Source organism: Mastacembelus armatus, chromosome 17 (assembly GCF_900324485.2).
Source record: "Mastacembelus armatus chromosome 17, fMasArm1.2, whole genome shotgun sequence".
Lineage (NCBI taxonomy): Eukaryota > Metazoa > Chordata > Actinopteri > Synbranchiformes > Mastacembelidae > Mastacembelus > Mastacembelus armatus.
This window is the reverse complement of record NC_046649.1, coordinates 17108235-17129796: the sequence shown is the minus strand read 5'-3', so window position 1 is coordinate 17129796 and position 21562 is coordinate 17108235. Positions and strand designations below refer to the sequence as shown.

Sequence of the window (21562 nt, the reverse complement as noted above, 5' to 3'; positions counted from 1 at the left end):
TCTGCATCTGTAGACACACACTCACAATGTTGTGGGTGATTGACAACCTGGTGCTAATTTTAGTGGCTGTGTTTCCCAGTCTTCTTAACACAAGTCCATTCTGTTTTGGGTGTTTATCAGTTTTTGGTAAAGAGCTGTGCCTACTGGCCTGAACAACATTTGATTTTTTCCCCCTAAATTGTCAGATCTTTGAAGCTTTGCAGATTTCCAATAGACTCACGTGTCCACTGCTGAGCAAAGGAGTGATGCTCTTGTCTTCTTGCCTCCAGGATAGTTTGATTCCCTTCTGTTGGTTCCTGCACCAGTGCTTCATCAATACCGAAGTCACAGGGATTTGTTCTAAATACCAGGGCACTTTTTGTTTAAGTCTATTTGCAGCTTCCATCAACATGACTGCTGTGACATTTTGGGCTAAATAGACAAAGAGGAATAGAGATAATTGATAGCTAATTGATGTCATGTCTATCTGTCTGTCTCTCTGCCTGGTTGTGTGTTTTTTCTTTGTAATTGTTCATCCAGACAGTTTGGTTTCAGCCCTGCCTGACATGCGTTATCCTCCTCTGTCTCCGGGTTTTTCCTCTGAGCACGGTCTGTGCTATTGCTTGATAAAGCATCCGAGAGATGCTTTAGAGGTAATTGGATTCGGTTCTAGGGGGAAGGGATACAGTGCGGCATTTGTCTGTGTGTGCATGAATTAGCCTTGTGAGAAGATGTGTGTGTGCTATGCTGTTTCACTGATTGTAGGTGTGCACTTTGCGTGTCTTTGCTGGTGATGTTTGCAGTGAATCATAGTGTTTTCAGGAATATGAGTAAGACATAGAAGGAGCTGGGTTGGGGAGGGTTTTTTTTTCAAGGCACATAAAGTTTATTGTCTGAAAAGAAATTTATGCGATTCTTCCAAATTTCTTCCCTTTGGTAATTAGCTTGTCCTTCATAAATTCCTGCCTTTTCTGTTTTCATTTAGAGTGTGTGGTTGTATATAACCTCAGTAAAAAACATCATTTCCTCTGTGATTTGATCAGGGGAGTTTCATTGTTGCAGGATTCTGGGGGGCACGAATATGAAGTGATTCAGACTCACTGAAGGGGTGTGTGCATGTTTATGTGCTTGCAGTAAGAGTAAACCTGTGACATACAGCATATATCAGGATTTTGACTCTGTAACTGTAATAAAACTCTATTAAAATGATAAAAATCTAACTTTTTATTGGAAATAATACAGAAATTATATGTGTTTTGTATGGCTCTAGCAGTTTGTTCGTTTGTTTTAATAATGGTGATGTTATCAAAGTGCAAGCTAAAGGTCCACATTTTGCTTTAACGCAACACAAAGAAAAGTAGCAAATGCTCATAAACAATTATTGTTTTTTACCAGTATAATTACTGGTCAAATGTGTTTTAGCAATTTAACATTTGCTAACCTTTTATTTGGAAATTGATTACTGAAAGGTTAAATATTATCAAATACTTTAAACTATCATAACTAAATTCTTAATTTAAATGAATTTGAATGTATAATTTATGTTAAAAGATGCCATGTGCTTGTATAAATCTCTTCATCACAGATAAAAATGTCAAAAACTCTCCTGTAGTTGTCTAAAGTAAAATGCCTTTTGAGGAAAAGGGTTAGATTTGATTATTTCATATGATTTTACTCTATAAATGAATGCTTCAGGTAGCACAGTGGTGCCATTTCAGGATGGTTTTGTATTTCTGGTTTTGTATAACAAAATAGCAAATTATATTCACAGTAGGTGGTTCTTTCAGTCTCGTGGTCTGCAGTGTTGCTGTGGCACTCTTTTGAGTTCAATTCTGTGAAAAAGCATGAGTTTGTTGCAAAGTCAAATTCAATTTTAAAGGTTTTACTGTTAAAAAATGTAGAGTTACAGGTTAATAAAATCTGCTCTGCCTCTCTCAATACACCAATTCAGTGCAGCTGAGAGCTGCTGTCCATGAACACTAGATGTAAGGGAGCATCTCAAAAGCAAAAATGTTTTACCTGTTCAATTTTCTAAAACACATAATATCACAGTATTTTACATAATAATATTATCTGTCTAAAGTTTGGTTTATTATGTTTCTTACAGCAAGGACAAAATAATGCAGTGATTTTGTTGCTTGAAATAGTGATGATGCTTTTGTGTTGTTGCCTGCTCTCTTAGGGAGTCTTTTGCTTTTATGTGTGTTGTATTTCAGAGCCCTTGATGCAGGAGTGTGGTGACAGTGAGGGGAGCAATTTCAGTGCATCCCTGTAACAAGACGCACCATACACTCACATATTGTGGAGCCTTTTGGAAAGAAGTGCTTCACAGGAGACAATGAGAGGCTACCTGCTGACAGCAGTCTTTCTGCTGCCCTTGGTGAGTAGTTTGTGCGGATGCATCTGTAAACTGCACACACAGTCTATATATGTTTGTGTGTGGGTGTTTATGAACGTACAGGAATGCATATATCTATATAATGTAGAAGTGTGAGTGTGTTTGTGGGTATAATGTAGAAGTGTGAGTGTGTTAATATTTCTCCATCATCAGCCTCCTCTTTCTCTGCTCTAGCTTTGTACACCATTGTGGGCTGTTTGTGACAAGGAAGAAAATGTCCATATGCTGTATCAGCACATCAGCATACGTTTACAGGTTTCTGGATCAGCTCTGTGTTAAGGCAACTGGCTGCCTGTTAGAACAATAACAAATGGCCTGGCTGACCAGAGAGCTGCCTATCCATCTGCTCTGAGTCACTTTTATTAGCAGTCTCATTGAAACAAAAAGCAGAATGGAATAGTTGTGCAAGATGTGTGGGAGGAATTATATTCAGTACACTGAAGCAGCACAGCTTGGCGAAGCCACACAGGACACAGAAATTATTTTTGGTATATAAGAAAGTCCATGTTCCTCACCCAGCCATGATTTTGATCATTTCTTCATGCATTAGAATGGACAGTAAAAATACTAATCGTACCAGATAATGATGGTAACTAGGGAGAATAATATTATTTCACAATGTGGTTTTGCTGTCACAAACATCTTCTCAAACCATTAGCACTGCCCCTGAACATGAAGTGTTCATCTAGCTGACATCTTTGCACAATGCAGTCTCAAGCTGACCTTCAGTGGCTGATGTGGCAGATACGTCTGTTGTGATGTACTTATTGTGAGTCATACGTGTCTGTACCAATGGTCTGCGACATCTAGTGGGAGTTTTATTATCTGTGCTGCGTGGTACTGTGGGAGCTGTCTGGCCCCAGAAAATAGCCTTGGGGAGGAAAACGGGATTCGCTGCCTTCAAAATGGACGGCTTATCTCGATAGACATCTGTTCCAGAGAGAAGAATAGAGAATACAAGAGACTAGGAGCAGAGAATACCATGCACCCTAAAAAATTATTGATCTGTCCTCTGGCATATGCAGTGTTGTCACGTTTACTGTTTTAGAGCTCTATAAAACCTCAGCGGCTCTGTTAACCTGGAATGGATTGCACCATCTCTTCATAATGTATTTCTCAGCTCGCATGGCCTAGTTAGATTCAAATGGCTAGTTTCAAGCTAGCGATTTGCTAACCCCATTGCACAATCAAAAGCTAAGAAGTGGCTTAAATAGTAAAGACTTTAGTAATGTAAAAGGAGGTTACTAGGAAACATTTGTGGCACCATCCAATCAAAATCAATCAACTGCTGTAAACAGCAAAACTCTGATTTCTTTGTTCCAGTTGAACGTAGGTGAAGCTATGTTTTTATTAAAATTGAATTTTTCATACAAATGTTAAAGGTGTGATCTGTCCTATATAATATTATCTTTTGGTTTTTAGTTTAGAAGGGTTATATTACCAAGCCAACATCAGCTTGTCAGTTGGTTTAGTTAGTATCTAACATTATTTCACCTGGCCATTACTGGGTGTAACTACTTTATATTAGAACGTTTGTGTGATTCAAACTATTTTAGGTCAGTGATGTTCAGGTCTTTGGTTAATAAACAATTCTGGTGGTTTTGTGCATGTTTGCTACTGTGTTAGTGACCCAGATTCACTTTATATTTCTTCACTGTGGGAGGTGTGTGACAGTTGGAGATGTGAAACAATAATACAGTTATGAACAACACATAAACTTCTCCATAACAGCTGCTCACTCTCTGGGAATCTGTGTATGTGCGTGTGTAGTTTTTGAAGGCATAAATACGGGTATATGAGCATTATCTGTGTCAGTGGATTAGCAAAGACCAATTGCAAATATATTACAATTCAAAAATACCCATCCTGCCAAATTACATGCATAACCTGTAATCCAGGATTCTGGATAAATGAAATAATGAATAACACGTTTCATATTGCCGTCTAACAGGCCTGTCTCAACTCATGCCAAACAGATATTAGTCATCTGCAACCAATTATTTCTCATTTCTGGGAAGCCTTTCCCACAGTATGTATTGGCTCTTAGCTGGGTACCTGCTGCTTAGCAACATGTGTACTTGGTATGGGTACAAAGAAGTGTTTCTTTCTAACAATGCCAGTGTGAGTTTTATTTAATAAACAATATCAATAAGAAGAAAAGGTGAGATTTTAATCATCTTTTCTAGTTATATATGATGTGTTGCCTGGAAGTAGAATCGCACCAGTTAACAGTAGACAATGCAACTGAGGTTTTACACAAATTGTGCAATATTGTAAAATTCTGTCCATGTGCAGCTCAGTATAGAAATGTTGGTTGCTGATCTTATCTAGGCAGTGAAGCCTAATGCGCAATCATACTATAGGGCAGAGAGATGGAGTGATGAGTCAGCCATGGCCTAGAGTGCTGGGATGTATTAAACCTGTCATTTCATAGTGAGAGTGAAGGTGGGCAGTGCAAAAAAGCTAAGGGTGCAAAACAGAGATTGGTCTTAAGAGAGTGGGAAAGAGAGTTATAGAGAAGTTGAAGGTAAATCTACTACCTCTGGGTACATAGTGTCCCTGACTGCACCACAGAAGCAGTCAACACCTTAAACAACACCTCAGTGACTAGACGCTTTTCTTTCCTGGCTTTTATATTTTGACGTGTTTCCAAGTGAAGCAGAATTTCAGGTGGGGTCCAAATTTAGGAGGGATTTCATATGATTGCTCAGGGATTTAATTCAATCAATCAACAGTGAATATGAATTAACAAATCTCTGAAGAACCATGATTTGCAAAGAAACTCCCTTGGCCGTTCCCTTATTAAAATATAATTAGTTAAACAATTTAAAAGGCTTTTACCACCAGTAATGACAAAACACAGCCTTTCAACACATAATGTTGGTCTGGTACAACAACACACAATCTAACAAAGCCAGGAGCAATTGGATAAGATGGAAGAGGTTAGCTAGGCATCCTAATTCACATTTCACTGGATAGATTTTGTGTATAGAACTATTCTCAATGGCACACTGTATCTGTTTAGTCAGTATTTAGAGTAATTTGTATATCTATGTATTTTCTCCAGGTGGCGTCAGAGTCCGAGCACTGTATAATCAAGCGTGAACATGATAAATGCATGGAGAGGATCGCGCTGCACAACCCCAGCGAAGACCCTGACTTAGGTAAGAGCGGATGTGTGCATGAATATCGGCATGCATGTGTTTGTGTGTGTTCTTGCATCCTTCTGTATGCATAATTTGGCATGAAGCCACCATGGTCTGTTTGTCTTGGGTTGCTCAGAAAGCACAGACCTGCTGATGAACATCATTCATCTCCTAAAAATCTGTCAGGGAACGACTAAAAAGCAGGCTTGTTTTTATACTCAATGATCTGCTATTTTTTCAGTAATCTAATCTGTTTTGAAAAGGTCATAGACAGACATGTAAAGATGAAAGAGCAACTCATGTTCATACTATGCTACACACCCTAAAAGGCTGCTATGCTGCACTGACAACCATCCGGTGAACACAAACCAAATGTTTTCCTGTAATGTCATGCTGAACTACTTTCACATTTTGCCCACATGTCCCCTTTTCAAAGACACAACAAATTTGGTATGCGATTCCTGGAAACAATTATTTTCTTGACTATGGGTTGTGACTTTCATTAGCAGCTGCTGCAGGCCTCACACTGCTCGAACATTGTCCACCAGACTGCATCTCCCAGAAAGCACTGTGACTCATAGGCTTCTCTGACTGGAAAAAACATGAGACAGAAATATTTAGAGTGTAAGATAACAAGTTTAAAAAAGACAGGAGCTGTAAGTTCAGCTTGTTTTTTTTTTATCTGCAGAACTTAAAGGTCAGCCCTCCGATTGTCCTGCATCATGATGATGATCTTAAACGAGGTTTTGTATTTTTACAAAGTCGGATTTGGATTAGTAAAAAGGTCTCATTTTTATAACCCATGCATCTTTTGTTTTCCAGTTATATTTGAAAGCAGGTATTTTAATTGTATTCCCTTATTGTTCTGTAACATGAGCAGTTTGTTTATTTTTACATTGAGGTATCGATTTTCTTGCCTGATGGTGTCACATGTTGGCCTGCCTTGACCCCTCAACTGATCCCTGTCTCTTCTTGTTACGTTAAAAGGAAGCATCCAGCGTTTATGCGGACAGAAAATCATTGTTGAGGAAGTATAAACACCTGATCTGCAGAAATCAGACTTTATGCAAAGAAATATAAAAAAATAAGACTGAGATCAGGGAAAGTAAGAGGTGATCTGAATTAGGTTTGTTGGACACTATTACCTATTTTAGATTCATAAAGGTCCATTTCTAAAGCATATTTCATTATTCATTTCTTATTATACTCTGCCCTCAGATTAGTCTCCAGGCTGAAGAAAACTGAAACAAAATGATTTACTGTCTGGTGATGTTTCACCGCCCAGCTGAATTTAGCAAATGCAAAATGAATATTGTATTAAAATGACCTGCGCATTCTTTATTTTTTCAGAAGACCTAAACTATCTTCATAATGAATTTGATTGAAATTAGTGTTTAGTTTATGGCACCTAAACATAACTCTATCTATCTTTGCAAATTTGACACACACAAATCATATATATTAATCTGTATATATATATATATATATATATATATATATAATTATTTTTTTCAGCTCAGCTTTAATTCAAAATAATGTATGTCCATCTTGTGAATCCATCTGTCTGTCTGTCTGCATTTATTTTATACCACATGCATGTTAAGTACACATGTAGCCATTGTTCTGTATCTTTGCAGCCCAGTGAAGATTCAGTATATGTGGGAGATAGCCAGTGATGCAGACAGAGTTCTTTATTAAGCTGGTTACCTCTGTAGCTCAGTGCGGCTCATTTGGCTCCTATTTGCCCTTTAAAAGTTAATTGGCTTCGTGTCCGGCTCACCAGACAGAACCAAAACAGATTAGAGCGCCAAACAGAATAGAGAAACGTTTGCAAACACACACATGTCCAGGCACATATGCACAAAAAACATACACAAATGCACATGTACATAAAATCACACTCAAAATGCATGTGAGTGAGCGCACATAAAATTAGACTTCTACCTGCCTCTGCAGCACTATAAAACTACTCAAGCATAAACAACGTGGTAAACCTAGAGAGGTGGTGCAGGAAAGTGGGGAGGGATGGGGACGTGTTGAAGATAAAGTCTGTGGAAGCAGAATGGGAGAGAGAGAAATGAAAGCTGTGACAGAGGCACTGAAAATAAGGATGTGAGAGTCATAGTGTCTGTGAGTCAGGTGATGACAGAGACTAATAGAGAAAAACACATTAAACTGGGTTAAGTATGATTTTGTTTTAGGCTGTTTGAGACACCAGTTGGGTGAAGAATATTAAATTTAGTATAGATAATAGATTAAATTTACACAAAAAACATACAAATTGACTGCATTGCATTGATTTACTAAACATTCAGCTTCTTTAAATCGGTTGATTACTCACACTTATCTAGAACTAGCACAGCTAATACAAAAGTAATGCAGCAAATCATTCATTATGGTTTTGAAGCTTCTGGTTATTGGAGTGACAAAAAATAAGAAACACATAAATCAATATAATTTAAGAGCACAACAAACTATAGCTTCTGAAAATACACTCAAGTTGAATCACTGCCTATCTTACGACAAAACCTGAACTTATTGCAAGGTTGTTATATTAGAGTGCTTTAGTGTTACTGTAGCTACAGTAGGCGGACAAGTGAACCAAACTTGCTTTATTATTTAGCAATCATAGTTAATTTACTTTAACTTCTTACAGGTTTAACATAAAAAAACACTCACCATTCACAGCTCTTACATTGCCCTGCTATAATCTGGAACTCTAATTGTCAACATCATTCACTAATTGCTGTGTCCTTTGTAAGTGTTGGAGGTGAGTTAAGAACAGTTCAAAACTGTGTGAGTGGTGAAATTTAATCAGTAACAAAGAGGATAAACAATGCGTGTTAAAGAACACGAAAGTAACAAGGAGAGTACCAGGTTTAGGTAGAGGAAAGATAAAGAACTGGTTGTTGATGTCCAAAGCAGCAGTTGCTGCATGTAACATCTTCCTTTCACCCTTTTTCAGCTGAACACATGAAAATGAATCTACTGTAGGCAAGAATTACTCAAGTGTGAAATGTTTGCTTCTCTGTGTTTTCGCCAGGTTCAGTTTCCTAACAAAGCAGTTACTACATTACAATTTGTGCGTGTGTATGTGTGTGTTGTGTGTGCGTTTGCATGATTCCATTAATTTCAGTTCATTTTAAGATGCAGTGCATTCAATCGCATCTTGTTCTGCCTGTGATGTTGGTCTAGATCAGATGGTAAAATGAGGAATAGTTTGCATCATTAGGTCCATTTTCAGCAACATCCTTACCTTAATTTTTAGATTTTCATAACATGTCACTAAGGTAATATTTTTCTGTTTCATTAATTTTTTGTGTAACTTTTAATGGTTTTTTGCACTGACTTGTGCCTACCTGCCTGCTTCATCCTTTTTCAAATTTTCCAGGGAGAAGAAACATGCTGTGTCCTTGAAAAGCAATAATGCACATAAATTAAAGTGTCTGTCACCAGTATTTTTATATCAACAATGCATTAAATGACAATTTGAAAACAATGCAATGGTATGAGGCTTATTACTTTTTAATTACCTAAATCTGCTGCTTTCCTCAGTTTTATGGGGCTTTATAGGAAATTTCGGCTCATCATACTGTAGTTTTCAGCTGCCACTGCCGGCTGCTCTAAGTAAAAAAAAAAAATCCAAATATTTACCATCCACCACCTACCCAACACCAAATACCAGACAGACAGTTAGAAACAAAGCTAAAAAAGTGAATATTCAACTTACATTCATCCGGTAGCTCAAAATGATAACTCTGCCTTTCAAAGGTCCTTAATGCTGATGTTGACAGCTTGGTACCTCTGCCCCCAAATGGCCAAATTAAAAAGAAAAAGAAAAGAAAGAACTTTCACATAGGAAATACGTGGCATTTTTGTCTCATAATTGTCAAGTATTTGCTAAAATAAAGTGTTAATATTATCTGACATGAAAGTTAATGTGATTCGAAAGCTACATCCATGTTAGCAATAGCTTTGTCCCTGTGGGTGTCATGAAAATGTTATCTTGATGAAACACTATTATCTCCAATTCAATTACCATAAATTCGATTTAATTCAGTTCACTTGATCCGGTTAGTGTCAGTATCATTTCCTCAGGTTTATAACAGTAAAACTGCTGTTTGAGAGTTTCACACTGACCCCATGTGTTTCTGTTTCTCTTATCGTCTCCCCCTCAGCATGTCCATGGATGTGGGACAACCTAACTTGCTGGCAGTCGGCCAGTGTGGGTGAGGTTGTGGTGGTCAACTGTCCAGAGCTCTTCCATGACTTCATGGGGCCTGATGATGGTGAGTGGAATAAAGACGCTAACTAAAAGAATCATGCAGTTCAATACAACCCAGTTGAGCTCAGGCATGTTTTTCACTTTCAGAGATGGGGAAGATCAGTCGTAACTGTACGGAGGACGGCTGGTCAGAACCTTTCCCTCACTATGTGGACGTCTGCCTTTATGAAAACACCACCAAACCTGTACGTCTTCTTTTACATGACATAAATATTTTATTACAAGTATACTTGGCCACATACATGACTAACTCTCAGTTGTCTCCAACATTAGGACATGTACTACGCTTCAGTCAAGGCCTTGTACACAGTTGGCTACAGCACATCACTGGTTTCTTTAACTACCGCAATGGTCATACTCTGCAGATTCAGGTGAGTGAAACAACTCTTACAACTCTAATAGAAAAAGGAAAAACAGTAAAAATAACAAACTCTTAAAGCGTTATTTGTAAATTAGCTATTGTAATGAATTCATGTTCATTTTTCTAGTAAAAATGTTAAATATTTCTCAGTTGCAGTTTGTCAGCTGAGGGGATTAGCTGCATTTTTATGCCCCATGTTATATTTCATTGAATAGCTTTCATTATTTCACTACTAATGTTTTTTTTTGTTTGTTTTTTTTTGGCTCTAAGATATTTTAATTGGCACTTTTTTCTCGCATTTCCTTGACAAAACAATGAATAGATTTATCAAATAAAGTAAATCACTAATCACTGAAAACAATCCATAAATTAGTGTTCGCCTCAAACCAGCTACAGACAACTGTGATGTACTTTTGAGTGTGAAAACAAAATGTGGCATATTTTCTCTCTCTTCTCTCCAGGAAGCTGCACTGCACCAGAAATTTCATTCACATGAATCTGTTTGTGTCCTTCATCCTGAGAGCCATCTCAGTCTTCATCAAGGATGGTGTGCTATATGCTCAGGAGGACAGCGACCACTGCTTCATACAAACAGTCAGTAACAACAGCTAATTCATCTGCATGTAGATTATGTGTGGCTGCTCATCAACAGAAAAAAAAAAAACAACAGCCATGACTGTTTGTTTATTAAAAGAAAAATGAGGTGGTTATTTCAACTTCACTGTGGTAATTATTTCATGAATTTAAATCTGAAGCAGACAATTGCAAATTAATTCAAATGTGACATAATCTTTGCTGGCAGTATTTGAATACGTAAGAAGTATTAAAATGTTTTCAAGATCATTGGTTAATCAGTTCCAGTGAGTATGATTAAAGGGTTTGATTAAAGTGGATTGTAGAGATGAACACATATTGTAAGATCAGGCCTGTTCTGTTTGAGTTACGCAGGGATGGTCATAGACAGAGAGCGTGAAACCTGTTTGATTTGCACCTTTGTAGGAACTTCAATCACATGCAAATGTTACAAAAAGCAAATATGCCATTAGATGACTAATACTCCTTGATTACAATTGCAGGACAAGCTCAACACATTTCTCATTGTTGTTAAGCAGGCATGATAAATAAACCTAATTAGGGACGCTAATGGCTTTAGCAAGGCCAGTGGAAATCTTCTAGTGGAGCCCATTAACATATCAATGGTTACTTTGCCCTTTTTTTTTTTTTTTTTTTTTTTTTTAAAATCAGCTGCTTTACCACTGTCGCCATAGCGATAACAGGTCACTATCGTTGCGTGGTGGTAATGGACTCAGATCAATGTCATAATTGCTTGACCCCACTCAGAATATGGCCTATATTCATTAATATGATGTCGTTAGCGCACAGACATGTATGCGGATTATTTCTGCTGGCTGTGAAATTTAAAGACATCATTTGCATATTCATTCATCATCTCATGCAGAACTTCTGAAGTAATACAGTATGGTGCACCATGTTGCAGCCCTATTACCCCTGTGACAACAATCTGTTTACACTGGAATAAGGACATTTTTCACTGTGACAAGAAAAAACTGACAGATTTTACATTTTTAGTGGCAACAAAATGTTAACACACGCAGCTTGGGTGTTAAAAAAATCAAAATAACTTTTTACCTATTGTACATCTTGTTCAAGAAATGGTTAAATACCCAGTGAATCCTAGGTAAAATAGTAGCTGCCTTTACATCCCCCGTCTGTTCCTCTGTGCAGGTGGCGTGTAAATCAGTGATGGTTTTCTTCCATTACTGTGTGATGTCCAACTATTTCTGGCTGTTCATTGAAGGTCTGTATCTCTTCACTCTGCTGGTGGAGACTTTCTTTCCCGAGAGACGATACTTCTACTTTTATACCATTGTAGGATGGGGTGAGTTTTCGTTACTGACTGATTAGCAATACATTTTCTCCAGCTATTATATGTATTTTAAATTGTAACACTTCTTTTTAATTTTCAAAATTCCTTGGGAAAATGAAGAGTGGATTTACTTATATAGAGTGAATAGGAAATGCAATGGGATATATATGAAATGATTTTGAATATAACAGATATTCGGGATTTCCGTTCTCTATACAGTGTGTTTTAGTAATAAAGAATAAAAATTAATTAAAACCTCTAAAAACTGAGTTATTATCCAATTTGTTAATGATTACTGTTATCACAGGAACTCCCACCATTTGTGTCACTGTCTGGGCAGTTCTGAGGCTCCATTTTCATGACATTGGGTATGTCCCAGCTTTTCTTCACAATTTCAGAATTCAGGTGATAAATAAGTAAGAATATTTGCTCAGGTGCATGTAGAAAAATCATTGAAAAGTACCGTTTTCATCCTTCTTCAGTTGCTGGGATACAAATGAGAACACTGCCCTCTGGTGGGTAATCAAAGGACCAGTTGTGGCGTCCATAATGGTATGACTAATACTGATCTGGTTCATTCAACTCCTCATCTGGTGTGTGCTTTACTGTATTTTATTTATGACAGGTCTTCTGAATTTATTGTATTCATGTCTCATCCTCAGATCAATTTTGTCCTCTTCATTGGAATTATTATTATCTTGGTCCAAAAGCTGCAGTCCCCTGATATCGGAGGGAATGAATCAAGCATCTACCTGTAAGTTACAATAATCATATTCATTAATACCAGTGTTAATGCTGAGTGAATGAAGAATGCTCTAAGTAAAAATATGTTTTTACCAATATACCAAATCAGCTAAATTAGTTACTGTTGTTTTGAGATTTGTAGTACACTGTGCAGATTTCAATGTGAAAAATATGTTTTTACCTTTGTTTAGAGGAGATCCCTGGCAATATTCTATATTTTTCCTATTGACCAGAACTTCAGTTAAAAGACTAAAACCAACAATTCTATTAAGAAGTCTTGCATGTGTATATTTTATTTCTCAGTACCATGGACCATAAAAACTATTATAAACACACTGTGGCACTGCATCAAAAATTCCTTGTTGACAATATATATCTTCATCTGCTAATTAACATTATAGCACTTTCTAAAAAATGACAGAATTTTTTTTTAATGCATTTATGGTTTCATTTTTAAAAACGTACAGTAGGGATAGAAAAGTCTGGCCCAAGTGCAGCAGACAGGGTGGGGAGGTTAAAAAGTATTGACAGACATACTAAAACATTGTTGGTTTTTGGTCTTTTTTGTTGTTAATAAGAAAAATATGGAATAAGCTAAGCCTCTTTTCTTTAATTAGACACCAGATGACACTGGTAGATAAAAATCTTATTGACAAACTCTGGCCTGTTTTATCCTTTGCCTTCTGTGTCACTGGGCATTGTTCCTTTAATTAAACTGCTCAAAAAATGAAGAGCTGTGCATTAATAAATTAATTGAAGAGAAGCTGTTTTTGTCATTTAATCTCTTATGTTCTCCTAGAGACTTTTCTGAACATATTTATTTGTAGTACCTGTTGGCAGGAAGCTTGAGCCTCATTATGGAGTTGTACTGTAGCCAGACATCACTCCTGGTTCTGCTCCCACAGGATAGTGTCTTTTGAGTCCCTGCAGATAATATCATTCTCATCTGTTGCTTAGACTTGTGCGTGCATGACCAAGTGTGAAGATGTGTGGGAGTGTGTGCTGTGTGAGACTGTGTCTGTGTCCCTAAAGACATTGTCTTTGTTGTATTGTTGTGTTGTCTTTGTGCTGTGTAGCAGCTGTGCTCAGAAATGCTTCAGTGAGCCCACACAGGCTGTTCAGCATTCGTGCAGGATGTCAGAGTTATCCACAATCACGCTGTAAGTGTGTGTGTGTGAGTGTGTGTCTGTCTGTCTGTGTCAACCACAACGTGTGTATGTGTGTGTTTTACACCAGAGGTTCTTAATTGTTTTTGTTTTTTATAAAGGTCTGGACTCCTAAATGCATACTGTCTCACATTAACACATTTGTACTTCTGTACTCGTGAGGACCCTTACTAACATAATGCATCGTTAGTAAGCATCTATTGCACCTACATGCCGAACACCAACTCCAAACCCTAACCCTAATCTAAACCTGAAGAGGTACAGAGCATAAATTGGAAGCCGTCTCCTGTAAGTGGAGATAAAGTTACGGTACACATTGTGATTTGCTTTGCTGACGCTTCAACCCAAAAGATGTCACCAGTGTGGAGCTTTCAGCCAAAAACATCAGAAACATTATACAAGCCAAAATCTTTACTGACACTAACAACATTAACGTCCTTGGTGGATTCATTTAGTGAATCACCTTGTGCTTAGAGTGGGATGTAGTTATGTTGGCAGTACTAAATGCCAACATCAAGTTGTGTCTTTTGGCTCTGGGCATGCCCTTTATATTGATTGAATCTTGTCATTTCTGTGTGAAATTTCATTGTATTTCGAATTGTTTGTAATCTTTTTTTATTTTGAAGAGAGACAGTGTGCATTAGGGTCATGTCCACATTACTCTTGTGTCATGTTTTGTGCTACATACTATCAGGCATGTCATATTAATGGCATTTAATCATTATACCTTAGGACTGTGTCTGAAGGTCTAACAAAAAAAATGAGGATGGACAAATTATCCTCATTAAAACTTAAACTGGTCCTCACGAAGATAGATGTACAAGAGCACACAGATATATACACCTACACACAGAATGAAGTCCAGCTGTTTAAACATTAATAATCTGTAGCTTTTTGTAATTTAGTCATTAAATTTGGATTTTATACTGTTGCTTAAGACACAGTAGCATAAAACATTAATACATCTCTTTTTTTTAATTTTCTCACATGTCACAGTGAAAGATAATGAGTCCACTGACTCCTGGAGGCCAATGGACTACACTGTAAATACCACTGTGTTGCACATCTGTATCTTTAATTTTTGTTTTTGCCTGTGGTGTGTTCTTTGTGTATTTCTATCTAGTCTGATGTGTTCCTTGCAAAATCTCACAATAATTGTGAATGATGTGATTGATTTCAGATAAAAATTGACTAGTACAACAAACCAAACCTCAGTCATAAAGGATTAGAATATGTACAATGTTGTATTCTATGTTTTCTTTTGAAAGTTTAAAATTAATAATATTTTGTACTTTCTCACTTGTAAACCTAATGTGTTGCACTGAGTCTATTTATTCATACCAAAGATCTAAATGTTTAAAAACAGTTCATATCTATGTAGGTTAAGTTGATCAACTAGGCATTTTGCAGACATTAGTCAAACAGCAGTAAATTGTGTGTTTGCTGGGACTATTTTCAGTTATGGGATTAATGCATTTTGACTCCAGATGAATGGTTCATGGTCCATGTTCTTGGTAATGGAGGAACATGTGCACATCTGTGGTGCAGTGATGTGTTTTTGGACAATAATGGAGCTTTATGGCACAGATTAATTAGATATATAAGGTGTGTAAATACAGAGTTAGTAAATGTGTCATGACATTGCATCAGCGGCTCTATTCTTACATCACAGCAGCAGCAGCAAAACATGTTCACATTAGAGCGACTCTGGTTTATGTTTGACTTGCTCTTCAATCTTGTTAAAAGTGTGTGTGTGTGTGTGTGTGTGTGTGTGTGTGTGTGTGTGTGTGTGTAGGCGTCTGGCGCGCTCCACCCTCCTGCTCATCCCTCTATTTGGTATTCACTATACTGTGTTCGCCTTCTCACCTGAAGATGTCAGCAAGAAGGAGAGACTGGTCTTTGAACTGGGACTAGGATCCTTTCAGGTACAGTCTTAAAGCTCCACAAACATCCGGTTTTCTATTAAACTGAAAAACCGGGTGATAAATGAGACAAGATAATAGGATAGTAAATCATTTGAGTATACAAGACAGAAAGAGGTTCCTAAGGAGAGTGCTCTTTTTCAACCATAAATACCCACAGCTACACTGAGCTAAACACGTTTTCAGAAGTTTGAAAATAACAGTTTATCTGTGAAGTTTTAGTTTGAAACATTTGTAAAACTGTCAGTCAACCTTTATTTGTGTAGCACCTTTCGTACAGGTTTGAGCAATTGATAGTGCTTTGCAGAAGACAGACAAGCTGTAAAAAGTGAAACAGTATGAAGTCAAAGTACACAATGAATCAGAGTCATGGAAAATGAATAATGAAACCAATATCAATCAATTGCTTTTTTTGGGTACAGTTGATCAGAGTTTAACCTGCCAGACATACTGTGTGCATCAGTCTCTCTGTGTCACTCAAGTCACATTAAACAAAGCAAATTGGTGACTTAACCTCAACGTTTAATTTAGTGTCACATATGACACAGAGGTTTCCGATTTGCCATCTTGGATTATGGCCTCAAGAATTATATTTTGCGGATCATAGAACTAAAATTTCAACTTTAATGTGGTTGAGCTGTAAAAAGGTTTTGTGACATTGTTGATGTTGTTTCCATTCTCCTCCTCAGGGTTTTGTGGTGGCTGTGCTCTACTGTTTTCTCAATGGAGAGGTAAGCTTTAATTCCAGTTCCTAAACACATTTACTTTGTGATGTTTTGATTAACATCTTGTTGTTCTCATACAAAGTTATACAGAAATGCTATTAATTTGATTTTTGATGTACAAACTACGCAACTACAAGCATATTGTTTACTGTACCTTTATGTGGAGTTGGCACAGCTTAAAGTACATTAAAAATGACCTTGTGAAGTTTCTCCCTGAAGGTGCAGTCGGAGATCAAGAGGAAATGGCGCAGCTGGACGGTGAACCGGTACTTTGCTGTGGACCTGAAACAGCAGAGGCACCCTTCATTGGCCAGCAGTGGAGTGAACGGCGGGACTCAGCTGTCGATCCTCAGCAAGAGCAGCTCCCAGATACGCATGTCCAGCCCGCTGGCGGAGAACACCAACATCAGCCTCCCCACCTGAGCGTCTGATTGACCGGAGTCGACTTCAAGGTGCCGTCCCTCTCATGCTCATCCAGACCAACCAGAACAGACCAAAGTGGCCCCTCACACTTTTGTAGTTTGGCCTTTAGAAAAGGAGATTTTTCTGAAAATCTCATTATTTCTGAAAGCATTTCATGGAGATGCATTACAGACGCATTGTTGCCATTTAGAATTTGATTTGGTTATACAGTAAAACAGAATTTATTTGATTACTTTAGTTGACTCTGTAGATTGCAATCTTTTTTGATTACTGATGCACTTAATATTTTTACAGACAACTTATAAAAGATAAAATATGTAGAGTTAATGCTGAAAGAAACAGTATTAGTTATTAAAAAATAATCAATAGCTAAACATCAAATGTTGGGGTCACATTTGGTTGTTGGTGTAAATTAAATGTGCTTTAAAGTGCCATGCAGGTCACCTGACTGGATCTGATCTCAGTCCAAAGTTAAAAGTCAACCAAACCTCGCTTGTACAAATGCTTGTTGTTTTAATGCTTCATCTTAAATTTAAACATTTTTTCTACAATCAGCCGTAAGTACAGAGTATGTCAAAAGATATATACTGAAAAAAGCAACTCATGGAATTTGTAAATAGTTTCTTTTGGTGTCAAGAACAAAATTTCTTTCTTTTGCATAACGCAGTATTGTAATTACCTTTTCAAACAAAAGGAACTGGAGCCCAAATCTGTAGATTTCATCCCACATCCCGAAGACCTAAAAGATCCTGCCCACTCTGATCTATTTGTTTGTATTAAATAACAAAAGAACGCACACACAAACAGTACATATAGGAACATGGTGCCAAAACGAATGAGCATTTAAGACCTTCATTCCCAACCTTAAAGTCAAAAGATGAATCCAGTTAAGAAAGAACATTTTTCTGCTCCATATAATTATATTTATATTTTTAAAGGAAATTTAATATGTTCAGGCCTATAAAAAATATTTCAATTAAATCAGCTGAAAAAGATTTGCACACAGCATAGACGTTTTGATAAGGGGCCAGGAGTGGACTTTATAATGTTTTAAACGGTCACAAATCAAAAAGGTTGCAAACTACTGCTGATATGACAAATGATATGACAGAGCATGAGAGAGTAAAAATGTGATTTAAAAAAAGGAAAATACACGTAAAATCTGCAATTAAATTGTGATTTTAAAATAATACAATTGCAAATCTACAGTCTGAACTGATTTATTTCTATGGTGGTGACGTTTTTAGCTGCATGACAGTTTCTTCCGGCTGGTTTTCCTTGTTGGTCATGTTTTTGCAGACTGTGAACATAAACACTATATGTGCCATTTAGTGGCTTTAACCTAAAGCTTCTCATTGTGCCATGACTTTATATGTACAATATTTTATTGTATGCAGTGAGAATCAAACCCTCAACACGCTTTTAAACAGAATCCTTTATCTTGTTCAGTCAAGCTTAAATCCATTGTGCCATATTAAATTGTTTTTAATTTTAGTTAAGTTAAAATGGGTCATCTTCTGCATTTATATTCCAAAGTGCCTAGTCAGTCACAAATAGCTAACATTTTTATTTACATTTCAGTGAACGGACTTAAGGATAAAGTAAGACTCATTTACTGCAACAAATGTAAAGAGTGGTGTGTTTCTTGACTTCACAAAATGATGCTCTTCTTCATTATGTGCAACAAAAAAAGAATAACTTTTTCTCATTTATTGGTTAAGTTCTTCTTTTACTCATTTAAATAACACACAGCTTGAAAACAGTCCAACTGAGCATTTTCTTTGTTATAATTATGACAAAACTTGAGTTATAGCTCTATGTAATTGCTGCTTTTTTTTTTAGTCTTTTAGGTACCACTATAATCAGTTGCAGATAATTTCAAGTCCATTTCAATTCAGCACTAATGTCAAAACACATAAACCACTTCAAAACAGGAACAATGCATACTCCAACAGTCAACATAAAATGCTTTAATGTGACAGCTCTTGACAATCGCAGCATGTTGCTCATTATTTTTTTTTTTCTGTTTTTTTGTTTGTGCTGTCCAGTTGGAAAAATCATTTAGGATGAAATGTGAAATGAGGTTTACAGAAGGTTTTTCCACCATATTTATTCAAGATATTTATTTTTTTGTATGGTCTTGTGGATGGATAGATTAAGAATGTTGCATCTTTAAACAATGATTTGATGATGTTGTCAAGTAGATGGAGATGTATATTTATTTTCCATAAACCAGTGCCATGTGAAATGACTCATTGTATAGTATATATAGTTCTCTCTGTAGTAGCTATAATGACTGATGTTTGATTTTATTATACTGATTGACTTTCTTGGGTCAAAGTGCCATAAATGGTGAAATGGGGTGTGACACAATGTCTCATTTATTATTTTAAAGCAAACAAAAACAGTTATTGAAAACTGGTATCCAAAAGTGCAGAAGATGTGAGGAAAAAATATGTAGTTCTAACCTCTTTAAAAAAGAAAAGAAAAAAAAAACACCAAAAGAATGAATGTGAGACACAATAGTATCAAGGGAACCAGAGCCAGGGGAAATTTTATTTAACTAAGAAGGTTTTAAAAGGGGGAACAACTAGAAAAGATAAAACACAAAGTGTGTATGAGGGTGAAATAAAAACCACTCTGCTGCTGCTTACGTGTTTCTATCACCAGCCGTCACTCTGAGCCTGAACCAGCTCAGATGGAAACGACCATGTCTCAAAGCTGTTACTGTCTGTGAAAAAAGAAGAGTAGAAAACTCCTTACTTTGCCTTTGTGTGTGCTGTATATTTTGTCTCCCACAAAGAGGCAGGAAAGTGTTTCAGATTGAAATTTTAGTTTGACGGTTTAGTAAAGAGTGGAGAGTTTTGACCTTGTAATTGTTTTTGGATTTGAATGAAATGGGGCATTGAGGCATGTATATGCTTCACTGTTCACATTCATAGATATCTATATGTGTGGTACACATCTATTTTTGTGACTTTATTTTACATGAATCAGCAGACAAGCCTAAAAGTTGAAAAAAGATTTTCTAAATAAACCTGTAAAAGTTGGTGATTTTTTAAAAGTATCTTCTTCTCTCAAATCCCCTAAAAATCCTTCCTCCTCACTTCATTTTCAGAACAAACTGTGAACTGCTTGAGTTTTGAAACATTTACTGAGATGGAAGGAAAGTTTGAGAATTGGTTGTATTTTTTAGCACTACTACAAAATCAAGCTGTGCACCTTTTTGGCTTCACTTTGGCTAAAAATGACCACAAAGAAAAGCCTTTGACACATTTTCTTAAAGCAAAAGCACTTCGGGAAATAGTGTTTTTGTGGGAGTTGGATGAGAAGATTGATTCGGGTCTCATGGTGATACGCTTTATATGAAGCTACACCCTGTAGCAAGTTAGCTTAGCCTATCACAAAGACTGGAAACAGGTAGCCTGGCTAACTTAAATCAGCATGTAAGGCTTTGCAGTTTCCAGGGAATGCTGTTTTAAAAAGTTCAGTTTCTGTACAAGATATTTTTTGTTAATAAACTAATCTGGTGAATGACATCTGTTAGCTGTTTACCTCTTTTCCTGTCTTTGTGGTGTCAATCTTCTCATGTGAGGTTTGGCAAAGATGTGAATGTTTTTCCTAAACTGTAAAACAATTGTTTTAACTATAACTATTCTCTATATGACATATCTCTGTGTTTTCTTTATCATTTGTGCCTGTTAAGGCGGTGTTATCAAATGTTCAGTGTGTTTGTGTGTGAGTTGTTGATTGCCAATGACGTTTTGAATGTATTGTTGTTGCTCAGCTGCACTTAAGTGTCTCCTGCTATTGATTTGCCATGGTGTACAAATAATGTCTTTTATCATATATCTTTCTTTTATTTCATTTTGATTTTTGCACACTGGTGGACCTCTTGGTTGAGATCTGTAATGTTAGTGACAGTGTTTTTGTACATTTTATGTGCCAGTTTTCAGAGGGTGTGTGTGTGTGTGTCTGTGTTTAAAGGTTGGGCAGAGTGTATTATGTACACATGTGTATGTAATGATAAGCATACATGAGGCTATAAAGGCTACAAGTAACTTAAATGTTGAAAAAATATCTATAAATTGTCATCCAACTTACAGTATGTTCTACCTGTGATGGTGTGGCTTGCATAACATGCGTTCTGGTGTCCAACATTGCCATCCCAGGCTGTGTAAAACTGACTTGAAAATAAATCTATCTGTGGTAAGTTGTACTTTTTGAAGACTGTGGTTAATTTCTATTAGTAGTCTCACTGACACAAGAGAACATAACGATATGTATGATGGATGTAAAAGATATAAATGTGAAATTTCAGAAAGGAATACAATATGCACATGACACAAAAATAAGGAAGTTACTACATTACACAAACGTTTACTACTGTGTTTTTCTGTACATACAGTAGCTATATTAACCCAAAGTGGATCCACAAGCACAACTATTAAAGTAGGTTACAGTCTTTATAAAGGCAAAATAAAGTGCAATGTTGAATCGCGTGATGTGCTGACAGTGACATAGT

The 21562-nt window shown here is 36.7% G+C and overlaps 1 protein-coding gene across 3 annotated transcripts in view; it reads left to right on the top strand.

Moving 5' to 3' along the window:
- LOC113133829 (pituitary adenylate cyclase-activating polypeptide type I receptor-like) overlaps positions 1–18758 on the top strand; it is a 39065-nt gene extending 20307 nt beyond the window's left edge. For 2 of the 3 annotated variants that reach the window (XM_026312774.1, XM_026312775.1), the window contains 14 exons: positions 2196–2359; positions 5445–5541; positions 9702–9812; positions 9896–9993; positions 10082–10179; positions 10631–10763; positions 11916–12069; positions 12365–12425; positions 12540–12609; positions 12720–12811; positions 13878–13961; positions 15763–15892; positions 16579–16620; positions 16834–18758. In XM_026312774.1, the coding sequence (XP_026168559.1) occupies positions 2318–2359; positions 5445–5541; positions 9702–9812; positions 9896–9993; positions 10082–10179; positions 10631–10763; positions 11916–12069; positions 12365–12425; positions 12540–12609; positions 12720–12811; positions 13878–13961; positions 15763–15892; positions 16579–16620; positions 16834–17037 (1416 nt within the window). In that variant the 5' untranslated portion in view covers positions 2196–2317 and the 3' untranslated portion in view covers positions 17038–18758. The remainder of the gene's footprint in view (positions 1–2195; positions 2360–5444; positions 5542–9701; positions 9813–9895; positions 9994–10081; positions 10180–10630; positions 10764–11915; positions 12070–12364; positions 12426–12539; positions 12610–12719; positions 12812–13877; positions 13962–15762; positions 15893–16578; positions 16621–16833) is intronic. The other variant, XM_026312776.1, reaches the window with a different exon arrangement.
- Positions 18759–21562: the final 2804 nt, after the last annotated feature.